The sequence below is a fragment of the Schistocerca nitens genome, chromosome 2 (assembly GCF_023898315.1).
Source record: "Schistocerca nitens isolate TAMUIC-IGC-003100 chromosome 2, iqSchNite1.1, whole genome shotgun sequence".
NCBI lineage: Eukaryota > Metazoa > Arthropoda > Insecta > Orthoptera > Acrididae > Schistocerca > Schistocerca nitens.
The window spans coordinates 545152820-545172587 of NC_064615.1; the positions used below are offsets into that span (position 1 = coordinate 545152820).

The following is a 19768-nucleotide window of genomic DNA, read 5'->3' on the forward strand; positions in this document are numbered from 1 at the left end:
GTTCGACATCAACGCGAGATAACCACTCAATGACGGTAGGGCTCAGTATTAACGCTGGAGGCTATGTAAAGATCATCAGGGAGCCGCGGGGGACAGTGCAATAGTTGTCATAATGCGGAAACGAAGCTATTTATCTGACGTCCAAAAGGGTATGGTTATTGATTTCCAGGCAAAGAGTGGATGCACGCCTCAGTTTGTAAACTGTTCAAGTGTCACCCTGCTTAAAGTGAAGTGTGCATGGTAAAACTGCACTATCGAAAACTGACAGCATGACCAGTGGGGCAACATTGACCATAGATGACAGAAGTGAGAGACAGCTGCGGAGATGTGTACGGATGAACAGGCATGGTACAGTTGAGGGAAAGACGCCCCAGATGAACCACGGGGCTACCAGCAGTGTCTGCTCAACGATTATCGCGCGAAAGTCGTTGTTTTCCGCTGTCCACAGTACGTTCCAGATTCGTTCGCTCACGTCGACTGCTGATCACCGGCGACGAAGGCTTCAATTTTCACTCCAATACCTGAACCGGACCTGCTTTGAGCGGCCGTCTGAGGCGAAAGACGTTTTATGCTCGATCGGGTATAAGGCGGGTGGCTTATAGGGCGTGAAACGTCTCAAGGCAAACAACCTGCAATGAGTGAGGGAGCGTTATGGTCTGAGGAATGTATTCGTGTCGATGATTCTTCATAATGGAAGCCATAATCGATCTAAACTACTATGCGTTTGTGCTTGAGGACCGTGTCCACCCCTCCATGCAGTTAAATGTTCTTCGGTACGATGGCATCTGCCAAGAACACAATACATCCTCTCACTGTTGGATCTGTAGTTTGCTCTTAATATGAGTGGACATGTTTCCTTCTGTTCTTTGGAATGAGATCTCAATATGGTAACTTTAGGGCTCTTGTACTTCTCTTTATACTCTGTGGTCAAGAAATGTGTTTCCAGTAATTGCAGTTTTATTTTATTATGCAATTGTTTTGTTGGATACTTGTTGTCAGTTTCACTACGTAGTTTTCTGTAAAGAATATAAGAGTTTTTTCACTGCACTCGCTTTCTTCAGTAGCGTCTATTATGTGGCCAGTATTTGGCTTTCTAATTCTTACATGATTCTCCCCCAGTTTTTTTTGTTTATGCTACTTAGTGTTTAATATTGTTTTTTATGTGCCTATTCGTACTTATCTTTACCTTTCTTTAATCCCTTTGTTAGTAGTTTGTTTAGTTAGTGACTTGTAGCGCAATTTTCGTTGCTCTTCATTATTGCAGTACATCTTACGTTTGTAAGTCCCTCTTATAGTTTTTACAGATACATTTGAAATGTAACGCATGAGAAAATTTTTAGCCAGCACACCGAAACATTTCATAGAGGCTACGAAGAACGTGACATCTTACGTTACAGTTCAATGTGCACAAACAAACGTTGTGAATTGACTCAATCTCTGTGTTTTGAAGGCGGTGTGAAATGCGTTAGAAGATATTCCAAAAATATTATCCTTGAATAGCTGAAATTATATTCTATGATTTACATTTTCTGGTTTTTTAATTGCAGTGAGGACGAAACAGACGACCGCATGGGAAAAATCGTTGAATTACACACACGCAGACAAATGATCGAAAACTTATGTTGCTTCCAACAACACTAAGGTGAAATAAAATTGCGAAAACTATTGTCAGCAAAACGTAACTGGATCAGTAACATTTTTGTTTTATAACTAAAGCTGGCGTCCTCTTTTCACCATTCCCACAAGAGGTGTTGCGTGCACATTCCAGCTTAGCGTCATGGTTCTTTACTTCTCAAGTGTAAAAGGATTCCAAAACCAGTCACTAACTCTCAAAATACATATAGCTATTAAATAGTAGGTCGAAGTACTGATTTCGCTTTTCCGAATCTGATTCACCACAGAATTAGGTTTCGTTGAATTGTCTCAAAAGACCCAGCTAGTCGACATTGACGTAACTGATCGAACCAGTAGAAACTAATACCGCTCAGTAGTGGAAATGTATCTGGATCTAAGAAGATGTCTTTTAGATCCTATACACAACATTCTCCAGTTCCAGGAGAAGTTAACCGTAAGTCGAAAGAGCGACAAAGCATTCCGAGCGTCTCGAAAAAAGCATGATTGGATGCCAAACTCGTTGTAGTTGCAGATTAGATGAACCCCTATTATACGCACGGTTGATGACCATTTTGGAGGACGGAAGTCTCCTCCATATAAAACCAAACTGATTCAGCAAACAGAAGTCTTGTGATACTCATCAACTAGGAATCGCATTATGGGCAATGTCGCCCACTTCGAAGCCTCGTTCCTTGACATATTCCGAACAATATTCGATACAGTTCCGAAATGTCATTTAGTGAACATCGTATGAGAATACCGGATATCGGACCTGATTTATGATTTTATTCGGTAACTCACTGCAGAAATAGTTCAACAAAACACTCTTAATGGGACAAAAGTGATAGTAGGAAAGATATTTTCAAAGGTACGACAGCGACCTATGATATGGCTATAACTGTTCACACCTTACACAGTATAAGAGAAGTATCCCATAGTTTGGGAGGTGGTAGTTGGGACGAAAACATAAACAAAATGTGCCGAAGATATGAGGTCTAAGATACATACTTTCAGACCACGTGTACTTGGTGATACTGTAAACCGCTTTCACAGTTCATTTCAAGTGCAGCATATACGTTAATTCTAACAAAACAGGTATGTATTTTGAACAGCTTATGAAAAACATTTACGTTGTCGTTTTTTCTCTGAAACTGCCAGAACACTGATGCCTGCTGTATCACAAAGAAAATACCAAACTCCATTTTGAACACCTCCTTTACTGAGGCCTCACAAGTGCAGGTCTTAAGTAATAGCTTGTAAAACTACGACACCGTGCAGCACGTATTTTCCAGCTACTTGGTTTCATAAATTTAAAACCTTTTTTACAACTATATGTACTTGTGAAATTAATCATAAATGATATTTTATGAGACTGTAATATATGATGAAAGAATAAATAACAAATAATTATGTCAAGTCGTTATAGTAAATAGTCTGGAAATGACAGGGATGTTATATTTGTATGACACGGGTCATACATTTCATGTAACAATAATATCGTTGGCGTAAGAACGGACGGAGGGATGAGTTGCGACCAATCTGCGTATTGGTACACACATGTGTCTTGGGCAGATATGACAAATTGTGCTGGAATTGGTGTTATAATAAGGGGGAAGCTAAGATATAAGTGAGGGAGCACGTGTATGAGCGTAGTACATGACCGCAAGAAGGTTTTTAGAGTTAATGAGAAAAGCAGTGTGGCCCAAGTTTACTCACGTTCATCGCTAATCAAACGAGCCTACTGTCTATACTGAATTTCATAAATAGGATTACATCGTGCTGCAAACAACTCATCGCAAAGTAAGATACATCCAGTAGCTTTATAGTTGTGTTACACGCATGCTAGTATAATAGTAGCTTTCTTGGTTCAAAAAATAGCTCTGAGCACTATGGGACTCAACATCTGAGGTCATCAGTCCCCTAGAACTTAGAACTGCTAATTCTAACTAACCTAAGGACAGCACGCACATCCATGCCCGAGGCAGGATTCGAACCTGCGACCGTAGCGGTCGCGCGGTTCCAGACTGAAGTGCCTAGAACCACTCGACCAGCACGTCCGGCAGCTTTCTTGGGACATTAGATTGGTCCAGTCAAACCACCAACGTAGTCCTGTCCTCTCATCATAACTTCCGAGAAAGTCTTAAGGGAAAAATATAGATAAAAATGATCCGTTAAATTGAGAACTAATTTTCAATCAAGTAGTCATTGTAATAGAAAGCTGTAGTAACTATGGTTCTTCATATGGTGCAGCACTGCTATGCTAACACAGACAATCAGTTGAACCGAAAAGTTATATAAGTGCAATACTTGTTTGAGTGACAAAGCTATACTGGCTATCTTGAAGCAAAGGTAATTTTATGATTTTATGTTTTGTTCTGTAAATAACATATCTCTACATAACATTAGTACAGGCAGTAGGTTGTTGCCTTGAAGGAATGTTTCTACGGCACTATTCGAATAGTATCTGATAAGGATAAGGAATTAATTACTTCCGGTCACGACTAAAGATATTTTCAAAGACACAGCTTTATCGTTATTTGCGTGACGCAATATAGTATCTACGAAGTGTTGCTAGTCGCAATTAAAATTTTTATTAGAATTATTTCATCACAGATTAACGTCTTTAGTGTTCATTTTACGCGTGTTTTTTACATCGAAGCTCGCGCAAGCGCATTTTGTTTATTTACCGCATTACCTTTGTTAAAGTATTTGCGTGAATTCAGTGTAATTAGCTATTTACCAAAGGCAGCTTTCAATCTTTTTGGAGATTGATAACATTTTATTCTGATTTCTAAGTTCATTCATACAACTTTGTGATACCTAATCACGGTTTCCTACAGTAAGACTGCCACTCGTAGCCTTCTTTTTTTTTACATTTATAAAGTTTTGTACACAGCAAATACTCGTGCAATAACGAATGGGTTGGAACTGTCTAAATAGTATCGGTAAGAATCGACTTCCGTATTAGATGCTTTGTTTATATTTATTGTGCAACAGTTTTATGCACAGGAGAGTATATGTGAGTATCATGTTACGATACAACAAGAATATAATGTCGTCCAAGTGTTTTAACGGTTGCTTACTGCACTCTGCTGATGATTCGATATAACAAATAGTTTACAGTGGACGAGATAAGCTTCACAATAGCGAAGATTAACAAGTAATAAGATATGCATTTTAAAGTCTTCTGGATTGTATTTCATTTTTTTTTTCGGCCAATCGACTAACTTTCTATACATGGAAATAGCTTTTCGCATGGATTAATACATGAGAAATTATGTAAAATAGGGGTAAGAAAAAAATGTTTATTGTCAATGACAGATAATAAATTCTGCCAATACTTACCAGCAACAAGCAACAAAGCAGCCTTCATTGTACTCGACAAAAACTACTACTGCTCTCTGCGTTATATTTTCATTTATATATGTTTAAATACCCGATGGCATCATCGAATGTTATCGTTAAGTTTCCTCCTGATTTTCGGTTCCGTGAACTCTGGTTGCAACAACTAGCAGCAGATTGACTTTCCTTGTACTTGAAAAGATCTGTTATCGTTCGCTATGTCAAACGTATTATCAGCATTACAACTACAGCATTCAATAAAACTTGTTACCATACTTTGAGCACAAGCTGGAAAGGAATATTATTTTCTCTCAATAAAGCCCATCTTTTAATGTCGTACGGCTCGAATTTTTTTCTCCCAGCATAAATTTCTGGCCATTGGAATGCATTCCTAAATCTTTTGCATGCTCGTGGGATGGCTTGTGTTGGTTTACGCTTCTTCAATTCGTGCCTTTTCCTGTCGTTCGACATATTTGGGTCGAGGGGCTCCTGCAGCACCTCCAGAACATTCCAATTCGAGCGTGTCGGTTCCTGTCTATCGGTGAGAGAATTGCAGAGTTTATGGGGCAAGAGCGTAGTTTGTGCTCCGTCATCCCATGTGCTGGTGGCGGCGTGGAGTCGCGGGCATGTGGCGTGAGGGTGGTTTGGACAAAGCAAGTGTGTCTGTTCCTATCTGTCGGTGCTGGGAATTTGTGAAATTTAGGACCGATATAGCTTTTAGTGTGTCATGTGATAGAACTTTCCAAACATCTCGGGCGGTTGTGTGAGGTAGGTATTTGCAGACTGGACCCTGTACAGAAAAAAAAAAATGATATCGAGGTGGAACGTTTCCTTTGTCCGGCACGCGGTCGACAGGTTCCATCGTGTCCGGCGTAAAGTGCTTGGTGGCGGGTGAGGCGCTACAGTCCGGAACTCGTGACTGCTACGGTCGTAGGTTCCCATAGTGCTCAGAGCCATTTGTGGCACAGCTGAAAGGAGACAAATCGGAAATCAATATGGAAATTTCATTATTTCATTTATGGTATGCCACATTACAGTACCACTTCATTGTGACATGGGACAACAAGTAAACACAGCTTGTTTCAGTGTCCAGAATGAATAATACATTAGTAACTGAATCTAATGCAGCCACGCCGTTTGTACAGATACTTTATGTTTTACTAATATCGACTCCGTCTTGTTACTGTCGTGGAGATATATATTTCATTTGAATTAGTACAGTATATATTTTCATAGTTTGACCGTTATTTTATTCCACACACCATTAAATATCACCATTAAATTTATAACATTCTGGGAAAGCTAAGTAATTTAGCGATTCCGCACCTGTATAAATCAAGTGGATGTGAGCTAAAGATGTTAAACGGTAAAATATAAAGATAGGGATACTGATTTTGAAGGACAGGAAGAACCTGAACCTGAAGGTGGTTACTCAAACAGTACACGACGTCCATCTCCAGAGCAACAGCAACAGTCCAGTTAAAGTGAGTACGATCTATGTACAAGCAAACCGTCAAAATCCAGTGTAATAGAAGATATTGATGACAGCCTACTAGAAAACACTGATGATGGCTGTGGCTGTCGTGGGTTCAATTCCTGTAGCAAACTAGTGGGGCAGTATAAGTATATTAAAAGTAAATCAAATTGCCGATTAATTGTAAATTGTGCGTCTAGTGAAAGGCAGCAGGAGATCGTTTGAAAGAAAACAGACGGTCCCAATTAGAATCTCTAAATGAGCATGTGGTATCACGATTTGATAGAGAGAGGTCGTGTGGCTCTACAGTTCGCTGTCGGCATCTGCAGATGTGGGCACTAGAAACGTCTAAAATGGTTGACTTGGACAATTTCAAAGCTTCGAATTCGTTTATCGACAGTCTTAAAGTTGAGAATCGCATTTTATCCGTGCGTTTTACTACATTTGTCACACAGAAAGACAAAGAAGACGATAACATTACACGGAAGATGGCACAACAGTTTGTGGAAGATGTGAACGTGTGTATGACACAGCAGAGTGTGTTGAGTGAAAATGTTTGGAACAGTGACCAGAGCTTATTCCGGTACGAAATGTCTTCACCATCAACACTGTCCCGCAGAGGCGAGAAAACTACAGCTAATGTGTTGTAGTCTCTACATACCTCTACCCACAGTTACGCAATTCATGTCGCTTTATCAATGACAGATTGACTAGCAAAGATGTAGTACATCTGTTTTCAAGGGCCAAAAGACACTATTGCCACAAATATTTCAAAGGAACTTGAAACAACTGCCACGAAACATTCATGCGGAGGCAAGCAAGAGTAGAACAATGACGAAAGATCAACATGAAACGATTTCTTACTTTATTCCTTGGCGAACACGCAGCAAGTGAAATGAACGTGTTGCTGTGTAATAGATGGTGACGGTATACGCATCGTCTAAGTGCAAATTTTCCAAGCAAAGATATTAGCTGGAGATATTCCACTAAAAGCCACAAAACATTACCATCTCTTGGTGGTTACATCTTTCGCTCATATAAACTCTACATCACAAGGATTGCTGATTATGTAAGACTACAATGTTGTAAAACACATGAGAAGATTCACGTAAGTTTGGCATAATACACTTCACTCTGTGATGTACAATCAAGTTTTGGCAACTGAGTATATTCATATTTTGCACTATACTTGGTGGAAGGCCTGTAATGACACTGACATACTCACAATATCATTTAAAAATGTAATTAATGTCCCGTTGTTTGTTGGACTGATAAAATATGGAAGTGATTGTGGATATAGAAACGTGGATCTAATGAGGTGTTGACTTTGTTCTCGTCTGGATTGTTTTAACCACTTCCGCATCTGCAGAATGAGAATTCGTATAAGCACTATCAGGTGTGTAGGATATGTGTTTTTTGAGCTATTTGATTACTTTAGGCAGAGTTTTTTTTGCACTGTTGACTGAAAGTGCATGTTACACTGACGTCATTGAATTACATGTTAATATTCTTAAAGTTCTCTATTTACGTTTCAGTTACATCTTGTTACTTTATTTCTCTCTATTAAAATGCTGCTTGTGATAGAATGCAACGTTTTGCATGAAAATTATACAGACCACTGGTTTTTCTGTGATCGGGTGTTACTTAATACATGGTTTCGTGCGGTTCCGAAAGTTCGTTGTCAAAGCTGTCCCTCGTTTGTAAAAAGTACAAAAGTAGCCCGTCACTTTGTTTGCAAACAAGGCGAAGATGAAGTAGTTAAAAGATCATCAACAAAACTGATACTATACTGTTAATAGGGATGTAATCAAAGGAAGTCTACATTCGTGACTTCCTGTTCATGTTCTGCAGGGGCTGCAGGAATAGAAGTACGTGTGCTCTGTAGGAAAGGGTGTGTCTGTCATTTTCAGTACCAACAGTAAATAATAAGACTTCTACATAAGTTTTCTGAGAATTCATCTTTGTTGACACATCTGTCCGCTCATTTATCACAGAGTACGCGGCAGTTCCAGAAGAGAAGAGCCAGTGTGGTGCGACAGACTGTCCAGAGCCCTCGAGATCATACCGGAATTTTCAGCTGGACGCAGCATGTGAATGTTGCTGTGTGAGGACGGGTTACTCCTGTAGCTGAAATTTGCATAACTGAAGATGGTTCTGGACGGACAGAAACCAGCTACGTGAATAAACATTTTTGCAATCATGACGGATTATAAGTAACATTGTATAACCAGTGATTGCAGTATCCCACCAGACATTTTGTCTGTTTTTGCAAAATGCGAGGTTAAAGGCATCAAAAGGAAAAATATTTCACTTCATTTTTCTAAGGAGAATGTGACATAATTAACTTCCACGTGGCAGAACGTACTACATACATAACTGATATGCCATTTACACTAAAACCTAAAACAATTAAACACTTATCATGTTAAGTACGTATGTGTTCCGTGTGTGGAGCTGTTAGTGATGTGTCAAGCATCGACTCTTTGTCTCTAAGTCGTTCCTTGCGTGACTTTCCCTCTAACAGAAGGGTAGGGGACAAGGTTGTAATTCGAAACAATTTACACATTTTCGCTTTTTAGGCAGATGGGTATTTGATCTTTAAAATATTTCCTTCATTCATATCCACTTTTTATGTGCTCCAGTCTTTTTCTGCATTACAAAGTTTACTCTGCTGAATTGAAGCTTTCTCCCATTTTCCAAGTCACAACATTGTCTTGTGTTAAATTATTACTTACTATGGCGCACGACCAACGCAGTATCACAAAAGCGTCAGTACTTTATATAGGATGTATTTCCTAAGAGTCGTTAAGTGCCGTTTCTCTGGAGTTATAACAGATATACGGTATTTCCGTTTTGAATTGTGTTGCTAGACTCAATCCTAACAAACAATGCTCGTTTAGCCTTTCATTTGACTGCTAGTGTCTACAGAAGGCGTCGGTTTGTTGCTCTTTACACGCAAAAAGATTTTTTAAGGAGGGGAATTTTACGTGCCCATACGATATGGCGCTCCCAGATTTAATCCACGGGAAGTTACATGTATAACAGTCTGTAGCTAAAGAATTAACCACATATTTCAAATAGATTTAATGTATTATACAGGACGTAGAGGTGTAGAACTAGAAAAAATTACAAATGCTGCAAAAAACACAACATTACGTCTAAGAATAATAAAAAAATTTAGAAGATGGTGGAAACTGCTTACGTAGTCTCTAGAGAACACTCCCTCGTATGATTCTAAGATTGGTAACTAGACTGTAGTATCTAGGTACTAAAGTTCCTCTATGCACAAGAGATTCCTCTTCAAAATGGAAAGCTCTTTATACCGGACGGTGAATGATATAAACGTCACTGACATCTGTTCACCTCCTTTCATCAGCATTCGAGCCGTACGACATTAAAAGATGGGCTTCATTGAGAGACAAAAAATTTTCCTTTCCAGCCTGTGCCTAAAGTATGGTAACCAGTTTCATTGAATGCTGTATTTGTAATGCTGATAATACGTTTGACATAGCGAACGACAACAGATCTTTTCAAGCACAAGGAAAGTCAATCTGCTGCTAGTTGCTCCAACCAGAGTTCACGGAACGCAAAATCAGGCGGGAACTTTACGATAACATTCGATGATGCCATCGGGTATGAAACGTATATAAATGAAAATATAACGCAGAGAGCAGTAGTAGTTTTTGTCGAGTACAATGAAGGCTGCTTTGTTGCTTGTTGCTGGTAAGTATTGGCAGAATTTATTATCGGTCATTCACGATAAACATTTTCTTCTTACCCCTATTTTACATAATTTCTCATGTATTAATCCATGCGAAAAGCTATTTCCATGTATAGAAAGTTAGTCGATTGGCCGAAAAAAAAAATGAAATACAATCCAGAAGACTTTAAAATGCATATCTTATTTCGAATGAGCACTTGTTAATCTTCGCTATTGTGAAGCTTATCTCGTCCACTGTAAGCTGTTTGTTATATCGAATCATCAGCAGAGTGCAGTAAGCAAATGTTAAACCACTTGGACCACATTATATTCTTGTCGTATCGTAACATGTTACTCACATATACTCTCCTGTGCATAAAACTGTTGCACAATAAATATAAACAAAGCATCTAATATGGAGATCGATTCTTACCGATACTATTTAGACAGTTCCAACACATTCGTTGTTGCACGAGTATTTGCTGTGTACAAAAACTTTATAAATGTAATAAAAAAGAAGGCTACGAGTGGCAGTCTTACTGTAGGAAACCGTGATTAGGTATCACAAAGTTGTTGTATGAATGAACTTAGAAATCAGAATCAAATGTTTTCCATCTCCAAAACGATTGAAAGCTGCCTTTGGTAAATAGCTAATTACACTGAATTCACGCAAATACTTTAACAAAGGTAATGCGGTAAATAAACAAAATGCGCTTGTGGGAGCTTCGATGTAAAAAACACGCGTAAAATGAACACTAAAGACGTTAATCTGTGATGATATAGTTCTAATAAAAATTTTAATTGCGACTAGCAACACTTCGTAGATACTATATTGCGTCACGCAAATAACGATAAAGCTGTGTCTTTGAAAATATCTTTAGTCGTGACCGGAAGTAATTAATTCCTTATCCTTATCAGATACTATTCGAATAGTGCCGTAGAAACCTTCCTTCAAGGCAACAACCTACTACCAGTACTAATGTTATGTAGAGATATGTTATTTTCAGAACAAAACATAAAATCATAAAATTACCTTGGCTTCAAGATAGCCAGTATAGTTTTGTCACTCAAACATGTATTGCACTTATATCACTTTTCGTTTTAACTGATTGTCTGTGTTAGCATAGCAGTGCTGCACCATATGAAGAACCATAGTTACTACAGCTTTCTATTACAATGACTACTTGATTGAAAATTAGTTCTCAATTTAACTGAAGTTATGATGAGAGGACAGGACTACGTTGGTAGTTTGACTAGACCAATCTAATGTCCCAAGAAAGCTGCCGGACGGGCTGGTAGAGCGGTTCTAGGCGCTTCAGTCTTGAACCGCACGACCGCTACGGTCGCAGGTTCGAATCCTGCCTCGGGCATGAATGTGTGTGATGTCCTTAGGTTAGTTAGGATTAAGTAGTTCTAAGTTCTAGGGGACTGATGACCTCAGATGTTGAGTCCAATAGTGCTCAGAGCTATTTTTTGAACCAAGAAAGCTACTATTATACTGGCATGCGTATAACACAACTATAAAACTACTGGATTTATCTTATTTTGCGATGAGTTGCTTGCAGTACGATGTAATGTTATTTATGAAATTTAGTATAGACAGTAGGCTCGTTTGATTAGCGATGAACTTGAATAAACTTGGGCCACACTGCTTTTTTCATTAACTCTAAAAACCTTCTTGCGGTTATGTACTACGCACATACACGTGCTCCCTCACTTATATCTTAGCTTCCCCCTTATTGTAACACCAATTCCAGCACAATTTGTCATTTCTGCCCCAAGAAACATGTCTGTACCAAAACGCAGATTGGTCGCAACTCATCCCTCCGTCCGTTCTTACGCCAACGATATTATTGTTACATGAAATGTATGACCCGTGTCATACAAATATAACATCCCTGTCATTTCCAGACTATTTACTATAACGACTTGACATAATTATTTGTTATTTATTCTTTCATCATATATTACAGTCTCATAAAATATCATTGATGATTATTATCATAAGTACATATAGTTGCTAAAATGTTTTTAAATTTATGAAACCAATCAGCTGGAAAATACGTGCTGCACGGTGTCGTAGTTTTACAAGCTATTACGTAAGACATGCATTTGTGAGCCATCTGTAAAGGAGGTGATCAAAATGGAGTTTGGTATTTTCTTTGTGAAACATCAGGCTTCAGTGTTCTTGCAATTTCAGAGAAAAAACGACAACGTAAATGTTTTTCATAAGCTGTTCAAAATACATACCTGTTTTGTTAGAATTAACGTATATGATGCACTTGAAATGGACTGTGAAGACGGTTTACAGTATCACCAACTACACGTAGCTCTAAAAGTATGTATCTTAGACCTCATGTCTTCGGGACATGCCAGAGGTTCTTGTCAGATATGAAATGAAATGAGCGTATGGCATTTGTCAGAGAAATTGCTCAGAACAGTCTCACACAAATCCTGCCTGTGGCACCAGGTTTAATCAAATGGCTCTACTATTTAATAGCTATATGTATTTTGAGAGTTAGTGACTGGTGTTGCAATCCTTTTACACTTGAGAAGCAAAGAACCATGAAGCTAAGCTGTGATACATACTGGAATGCACACGCAACACCTCTTGTAGGAATGATGAAAAGAGGACGACAGCTTTAGTTATGCAACAAAAAAAGTTACTGCACCAGTTACGTTTTGCTGACAATAGTTTTCGCATTTTTATATCACCTTAGTGTTGTTGGAAGCAATATAAGTTTTCGATCAATTGTCTGCGTGTGTGTAATTCAACGATTTTTCCCATGCGGTTGTCTGTTTTGTCCTCACTGCAATTAAAAAACCAGAAAATGTAAATCATAGAATATAATTTCAGCTATTCAAGGATAATATTTTTGGAGTATCTTCTTACGCATTTCATACCGCCTTCAAAATATGGAGATCGAGTCAATTCACAACGTTTGTTTGTGCACATTGAACTGTAACCTAAGATGTCACGTGCCTCTATGACATGTTTCGGTGTGCTGGCTGAAAAATTTTCTCATGCGTTACATATCAAATGTAAAAACTATAAGAGGTACTTACAAACGTAATATGTACTGCAATAATGAACAGCAACGAAAATTGCGCTACAAGTCACTAACTAAACAAACTACTAACAAAGGGATTAAAGAAAGGTAAAGATAAGTACGAACAGGCACATAAAAAACTATATTAAACACTAAGTAGCATAAACAAAAAAAACTGGGGGAGAATCAAGTAAGAATTAGAAGGCCAAATACAGGGCACATAATAGACGCTACTGAAGAAAGCGAGTGCAGTGAAAAAACTCTTATATTCTTTACAGAAAACTACGTAGTGAAACTGACAACAAGTATCCAACAAAACAGTTGCATAATAAAATAAAACTGCAATTACTGGAAACACATTTCTTGATCACAGAGTATAAAGAGAAGTACAAGAGCCCTAAAGTTACCATATTGAGATCTCATTCCAAAGAACAGAAGGAAACATGTCCAGTCATATAAAGAGCAAACTACAGATCCAACAGTGAGAGGATGCATTGCGTTCTTGGCAGATGCCATCGTACCGAAGAACATTTAACTGCATGGAGGGGTGGACACGGTCCTCAAGCACAAGCGCATAGTAGTTTAGATCGATTATGGCTTCCATTATGAAGAATCATCGACACGAATACATTCCTCAGACCATAACGCTCCCTCACTCATTGCAGGTTGTTTGCCTTGAGACGTTTCACGCCCTAACTCCACCCGCCTTATACCCGATCGAGCATAAAACGTCTTTCGCCTCAAACGGCCGCTCAAAGCAGGTCCGGTTCAGGTATTGGAGTGAAAATTGAAGCCTTCGTCGCCGGTGAACAGCAGTCGACGTGAGCGTACGAATCGGGAACCTACTGTGTACAGCGGAAAACTACGACTTTCGCGCGATAATCGTTGAGCAGACACTGCTGGTAGCCCCGTGGTTCATGTGGGGCGTCTTTCCCTCAACTGTAACATGCTTGTTCATCCGTACACATCTCCGCAGCTGTCTCTCACTTCTGTCATCTATGGTCAATGTTGCCCCACTGGTCATGCTGTCAGTTTTAGATAGTGCAGTTTTACCATGCACACTTCACTTTAAGCAGGGTGACACTTGAACAGTTTACAAACTGAGGCGTGCATCCACTCTCTGCCTGAAAGGCAATAATCATACCCCTTTGGACGTCAGATAAATAGTTTCGTTTCCGCATTATGACAACTATTGCACTGTCCCCCGCGGCTCCCTGATGATCTTTACATAGCCTCCAGCGTTAATACTGAGCCCTACCGTCATTGAGTGGTTATCTCGCGTTGATGTCGAACAAAGGCGGTGGTCACATTCCTGTGACGGAACCGTGTATGTACTAGTGTCTTAGACATAACGTAGATAGTGAAATGACTCTGATGTCTCCCATCGTACAATATACGGAACATCACAAGACGTTATGTGAGACGCTCCATGCAAGGAGTGTCACTTCTTTGCCTCCCACTTTAGTTTGAATGTAACAGAAAAACAAACAAATACTAATGGCACTTATTAATCTTCTTTATCACGTGAGTTTCAGAGGACGGAACAGGGACAATATTTTAATAGGTTACGTTCATTATCTTGATGAGGAGCAAAAGACTTTACAGAGCCGTCCACTTGGAGATATGTGTGCTTTCCAGTGAAACCCCAGCTACATGATCGTAACGAGGAAGGCTTCCAGCTTCTGCAATACCTTTTCATTCTTTACTACTAAGGGTAGAGCGGGCTGTCTGATGTCAAAACCAATGAAGAACCTAACTTTATCAGCCAAATATCTGGCTAGCCTTCAGTGTGGCAGAGCCTTACTAAAAAGGCAAACCTTCCCAAATATAAGTGAGGAAAGAACTAATATTGTCAATTTGATTATGAGATAATAACAATCCAACAAGGACTTGAAAGACCACTGTAATTGTATATTGGAACACGAAATTAATTACGAGAACTTGTCCGACATGAGCATAGCGTGCATGTCGCTGTTGATTCGTTCTTTTTTATTTTCAGGGACGAGTGGACTGTTCAAGTAACACATATATAACATACAGTAGTGTTGCAGTGCTAAGTGGGCGAGTTTCATTAAAATCCATTAGACGAAATAGCTATCTGTAATTACGTTCACTGACTTTTACAGCACTGGTAGCAGTGGCGGAGGTCCACGGACAACCAGAAGAGTCGACCACCGCCAACATCGGGAATGAGACTCTAAGCACCGGCAATATCACGGCTGAGAGTAGTTTTCTGGGGAGGTCGTCCTACACGGAAGATGACGATGATACCATTTGTGTCGCAGCAGACAACAAGTTCTACTTGTATGCTAATTCGTTGAAGCTGTATTCTTGCTACAACCAACTACCGAAAGGTAAGCTACTTTAAACAGAACTGTTTTCTGTTCAAATTTGACAAGATAAAACCAATTTGTTCAGCATAAAAATTCGCGAATGGTCCCACAGCGAAAGTGAAAATATGAGTGAAATCAAATCATCAAGGAACAGTGGCTACCCTTGCCTCACCGAAATTACGAAATTGCAAGTCTTCATGATTCTCCACCAAAACCATTCAGAGCAATTTGCTGCGCATATTTAGTCCACCTTTTATAGTAATTTTCTTGCCCCTTAAAACTGCTGCATGTTTTTCACTACACACCCTTGAATTCTTTTAGGAGGATTATGTCGTGTAACGCGACATGAAGTACGCAATGGGCCATAGTTTCAACATTTTACGAAAAGATATTTTAACCGGCGACGTAAGTTGCCACAAGTGCCGCGGTCCGTAGCGTGTGGTTAATTTTCTCGGTGAATGTGTTGGCAGTGAAGTACACACACCTATACTAAGCTTAACACTATAAACCGATAGGCAACGTACACTTTTCTTCATACCCTGTAGAATGCCGACAACTGGATTAGTGTGTGTAAACAATACCCGTCATACGCTTAGGAACAAGTAGAAATAATCTTGCAAGTTTAAAGAAGTTAAAGATTTAACGACGCGTTGACATAGAGACGAAGAATTAGGTGAACTGGGCAATGATAAGTGAACGTACTGGACTACATCTTATCGGAAACATCACGTTGGCATTAAATTAGGGCACAGACTCATTCATTGTCTTAGTGAGACATCTACAATGTAATATCGGACCGAAATATATGCTACTTATAGGCGATGACACACTGTACTAGCAATCAACCGTATAACCATTGCAATAAATTTCCCAAATATCGGGCATTTATATGGTAAATAGCAGCATGCCACACATTTTAATTAGAAGTCAGTGAAGGTTGAAAAAAGAACCTGATAAAAGCACGTTACTTAGGCCAGACCAAAATATCGCGAAGAAAGAAGATGTGGGGTTGTCGTATTACTGGTTAAGATTTCCACTGCGTTAGAAGTTGTGCCTGCACGCGTGTTGGTTAGTACAAGAGTACATGAAAGATAAATAATGAATATTTAGATGAAAATGTCTAGAGAAAAAGCGGCAAAATCTACATGTATAGTAAGTTTGTTACTATACAACCACGACATTATTTAGTTTGGCTTTTCGTGGCCACTGCTGTATGGAGGCTGATACATTGCAGTCATCAAGAACAGTGGTTAAGGAAAACGCACCATCTATCGAAGCTTTCAGAAGAGCTGTGCTTATACTGTGAAATTGCTCATCGTGTCCTAGCAAAATATCCCGATTAAAACTTACGATGAGCCGACCGAAATGCTCCAGCCCCAGGCGCTATAATATTGCGGACGATTAATAAACAGAAGGTGGCCTCGCATCTCACACAAAGCTGAAGCCCGTAACTTCACAGGGATCGTGCAGAGTAACATGGGTGCAATTCAAAGAGAATAATTCTTCAAACTCTAACAAAATGTGTATCCTCTAGAGTTGGGGAAAACTGAAGGTTTCACCACTAGAAACGTTTGGTGTCTCTCAAAACAAATAACATTTCGGTGATCTTGCGCTCTCCAAACTTGGCATTCTGAGTGATGGAGAAAGGTACCTAATTCATTCAGTGTTTCTACAGGGTGATTGCGTCGTTTAGCATCCGCAGTTCTGACTTTGACGATAGCTTCTGACAGTACGGCGAAATTGTAAATTCTTTGTGATTGCGTTTATCTGTTGTCTATTCAAGTCTAATAATTGAATTTATGTCAGCGATGAGTCTCTATCTGTGTCCTTTGATGTTGGTGACTATTAAGTATCACGAAGGCTAAGTCGCATCACAAATCAGCAATCAACTATCCCGTTATCTGTCTAAACGGTAAAGATGATATTACTTCAGTCCCACTTCTGACTAATAATTCCTACCGTAAAACTTTTAAACTTCAGATCGTCTTTAAAATAACGTAGCAGCGCTTAACATGCGTACTACTATTGCAAGAGTACAAGAGAGAAATGAAGTTAACATCTCCATTGCCGAGTTACATTGTAGTCACCGCAATCGTACAGCTCGATGGGGCTACAACCCTCTTCTAGGAAAAATGTTATCTTTGGTCAATTTATGGTCTGGGGTTTAACCTTCGTAAATAATAATTTCTTGAATTCTTTCTGTTTCGTATCATATGGTATTCTTTCATTCAGTCCTTTCTTTATGATAAGCATTAGTATTTACATAACACTGTTGTTAATTAAACTGTCAAGAGTGTAAATTTTGTTGTCAGTAGCTGTCATCACTGTCAAGATGACTGATTTCTCTATTTCTTTTTGCAACAAAAGGGTGTTCGTTATGGGTTGGGCGAACGTTTGGACGGCGGAATACCGTTCCCGACCGGTACACGAAGGACAGAGTAAACGCATTTCATCCCGTCACGTTGGATCGTTCTACTGTTAAGATGGTCTCACGTCCGACAAAGTTTTACGGTTACTGGGGACCGGCGGTGCTGACCATTCCCTAAACACAAACTCAGAGATCGCCAGATCAGTTCCCAGCAAACGAAACCGAGGTCCCTCAGGTTATCGTCATTTACCTCGTCACAGGAGACATGCGTTGCTCACTGAATGCTTCGCACGTCAGGAGCATTACCCTCCTAGAGGAACGTGGTTCTAGTGACATCCTTCAACTTTCGAAATAAGCTATAAGTCAGGTTTATTCGCGTCGCCAATCTTCCAACGGTCTGCTATAGTATCTGTAAGAATAGGAACCCTGTAACATAGAACACTGTGTGACCCCACATTATCTCTGATACGCGACCGTGACATAATCTTGCCACAATGCTGACAGTGAAATTCGTGCTATGTAAAAAAGGTGAAGACTTACCGTTGTCTTATCACTAGTAAAATTAAACTGCTATGTTATTTTTGTACTTCCTATCTTTAATAAAGCATATTCCTCTTCATTGCAGTTTACGTGGTGAAACCAAAGAGTCAATGCAAACCATACCTGTCAGATTGTCCCAGGAACTAGGAGTATTGCAAATCAGTTGGCTCAGATTGAATCGTCTGCGAGGGAGTGGAGAATAAATAGCTGGACTGCTGACTGAAGACATCTGCTGCTTCCAGAGGAGCAAAGAAACTGGAAGAGTGTCAGAACTTGACTCTTATACTTAAAAGTAACCGGTCGAATCTACACATCCTATTGTGTGTCAGTTTCTGATTACTTCACGACATGCAGTAAATATCATTACTGTAAAGATTAGTACTAAAAACTTTGCATTTGTATTCTTTTTATGTTTCTGTTGTTTCTATAACAGTTGTATGCCGACGCATTAAAAGTGTAGTTTCATGACGTCAACTGTTATATTAAACGGTAGAAGATATTTCTCTGCCTACAGGTTCACGTAAATACTGACAAACTACGGCTTCTTATTAATAACATCAAATGCATTTCATCCGTTATCCACGCTGACCTCCTATATTCCCAATGTCCACTTCCAACCTCAACACACTGCCTGCCACGAGGACACCGGCGGCCACAGCAAAGACTCACGACTGTCGCCACGGCTGGGCCTTACGTGGCTTGGGAAATAAGTGAAAAATTTGTAATCCAGAAGAAATAGTGTCATATCTCACGGTTCTATATAAATTTATTGCAAGCTATTTGAAATATCGCGCCAAGATGCTTGTTCGCATTATCGAAGTAGTAAAAGTGACCGTGTACCGTCGGGGTGTATGGAAGATGATCTCTTACCTCCTATACAAGGTGTCGGGTTGCTACACATGTCGCATGTACATGCTGTGTCGTTGTCATGATCAAGGAAAGGTAGCTCCATCTGTGCAAGAACTCTTCGAATCGCCTTTTCAGTTTCTTGAAGAAATACAACAGGCAGTATCTCGAGCTCTGTTACAGTTACGTAACACACGGTCATGGCACACGCTACAGTACGTAGCCCTCGATCGGTAGAGGGTAGCAATTGCGTTATGGAATCGTGAAAGTCGACCGAGTAATATGCACGACGCGTATTAGGGTAACCTGCATTGTAAACACAATGAAAAACTCGGAGGCATACATCCCGTCTTATCAATACTTTCTTTCATTTTTTCTTGGGTAACATCAGATATCCAAAAACAAAAAGTATGATGCAAAACGAATGCTACTAAATATTGTTATACAAATAAACAGAAAGATAAATCGGGACAGGTAAGAAAATCGTTATCAGTTAGATTA

The 19768-nt window shown here is 39.5% G+C and overlaps 3 protein-coding genes across 17 annotated transcripts in view; 2 read left to right on the top strand and 1 right to left on the bottom strand.

Moving 5' to 3' along the window:
• Positions 1 to 19768, top strand: part of LOC126236536 (uncharacterized) — a 302827-nt gene that overhangs the window by 215632 nt on the left and 67427 nt on the right. The window lies entirely within an intron of this gene.
• LOC126236547 (uncharacterized) overlaps positions 1 to 19768 on the bottom strand; it is a 342194-nt gene that overhangs the window by 198656 nt on the left and 123770 nt on the right. For 6 of the 13 annotated variants that reach the window (XR_007544940.1, XR_007544941.1, XR_007544939.1 and 3 more), the window contains exon 1: positions 4960 to 5002. The exons of 6 other annotated variants lie outside the window; for them this stretch is intronic. Coding sequence is in view for 4 of the 7 variants with exons in the window: in XM_049945954.1 (XP_049801911.1) it covers positions 4960 to 4987 (28 nt within the window). In the remaining 3 variants the exon portion in view is untranslated. Of the gene's footprint in view, positions 1 to 4959; positions 5078 to 19768 lie in introns of those variants that run through there. One more of the 13 variants, XM_049945949.1, reaches the window with a different exon arrangement.
• On the top strand, positions 10070 to 18889 carry LOC126236551 (uncharacterized). Its single transcript, XM_049945958.1, has 3 exons — positions 10070 to 10153; positions 15307 to 15534; positions 18507 to 18889. Exons 1-3 carry the CDS (start codon positions 10126 to 10128, stop codon positions 18566 to 18568), a joined length of 318 nt encoding a protein of 105 aa, XP_049801915.1. The 5' UTR covers positions 10070 to 10125; the 3' UTR covers positions 18569 to 18889.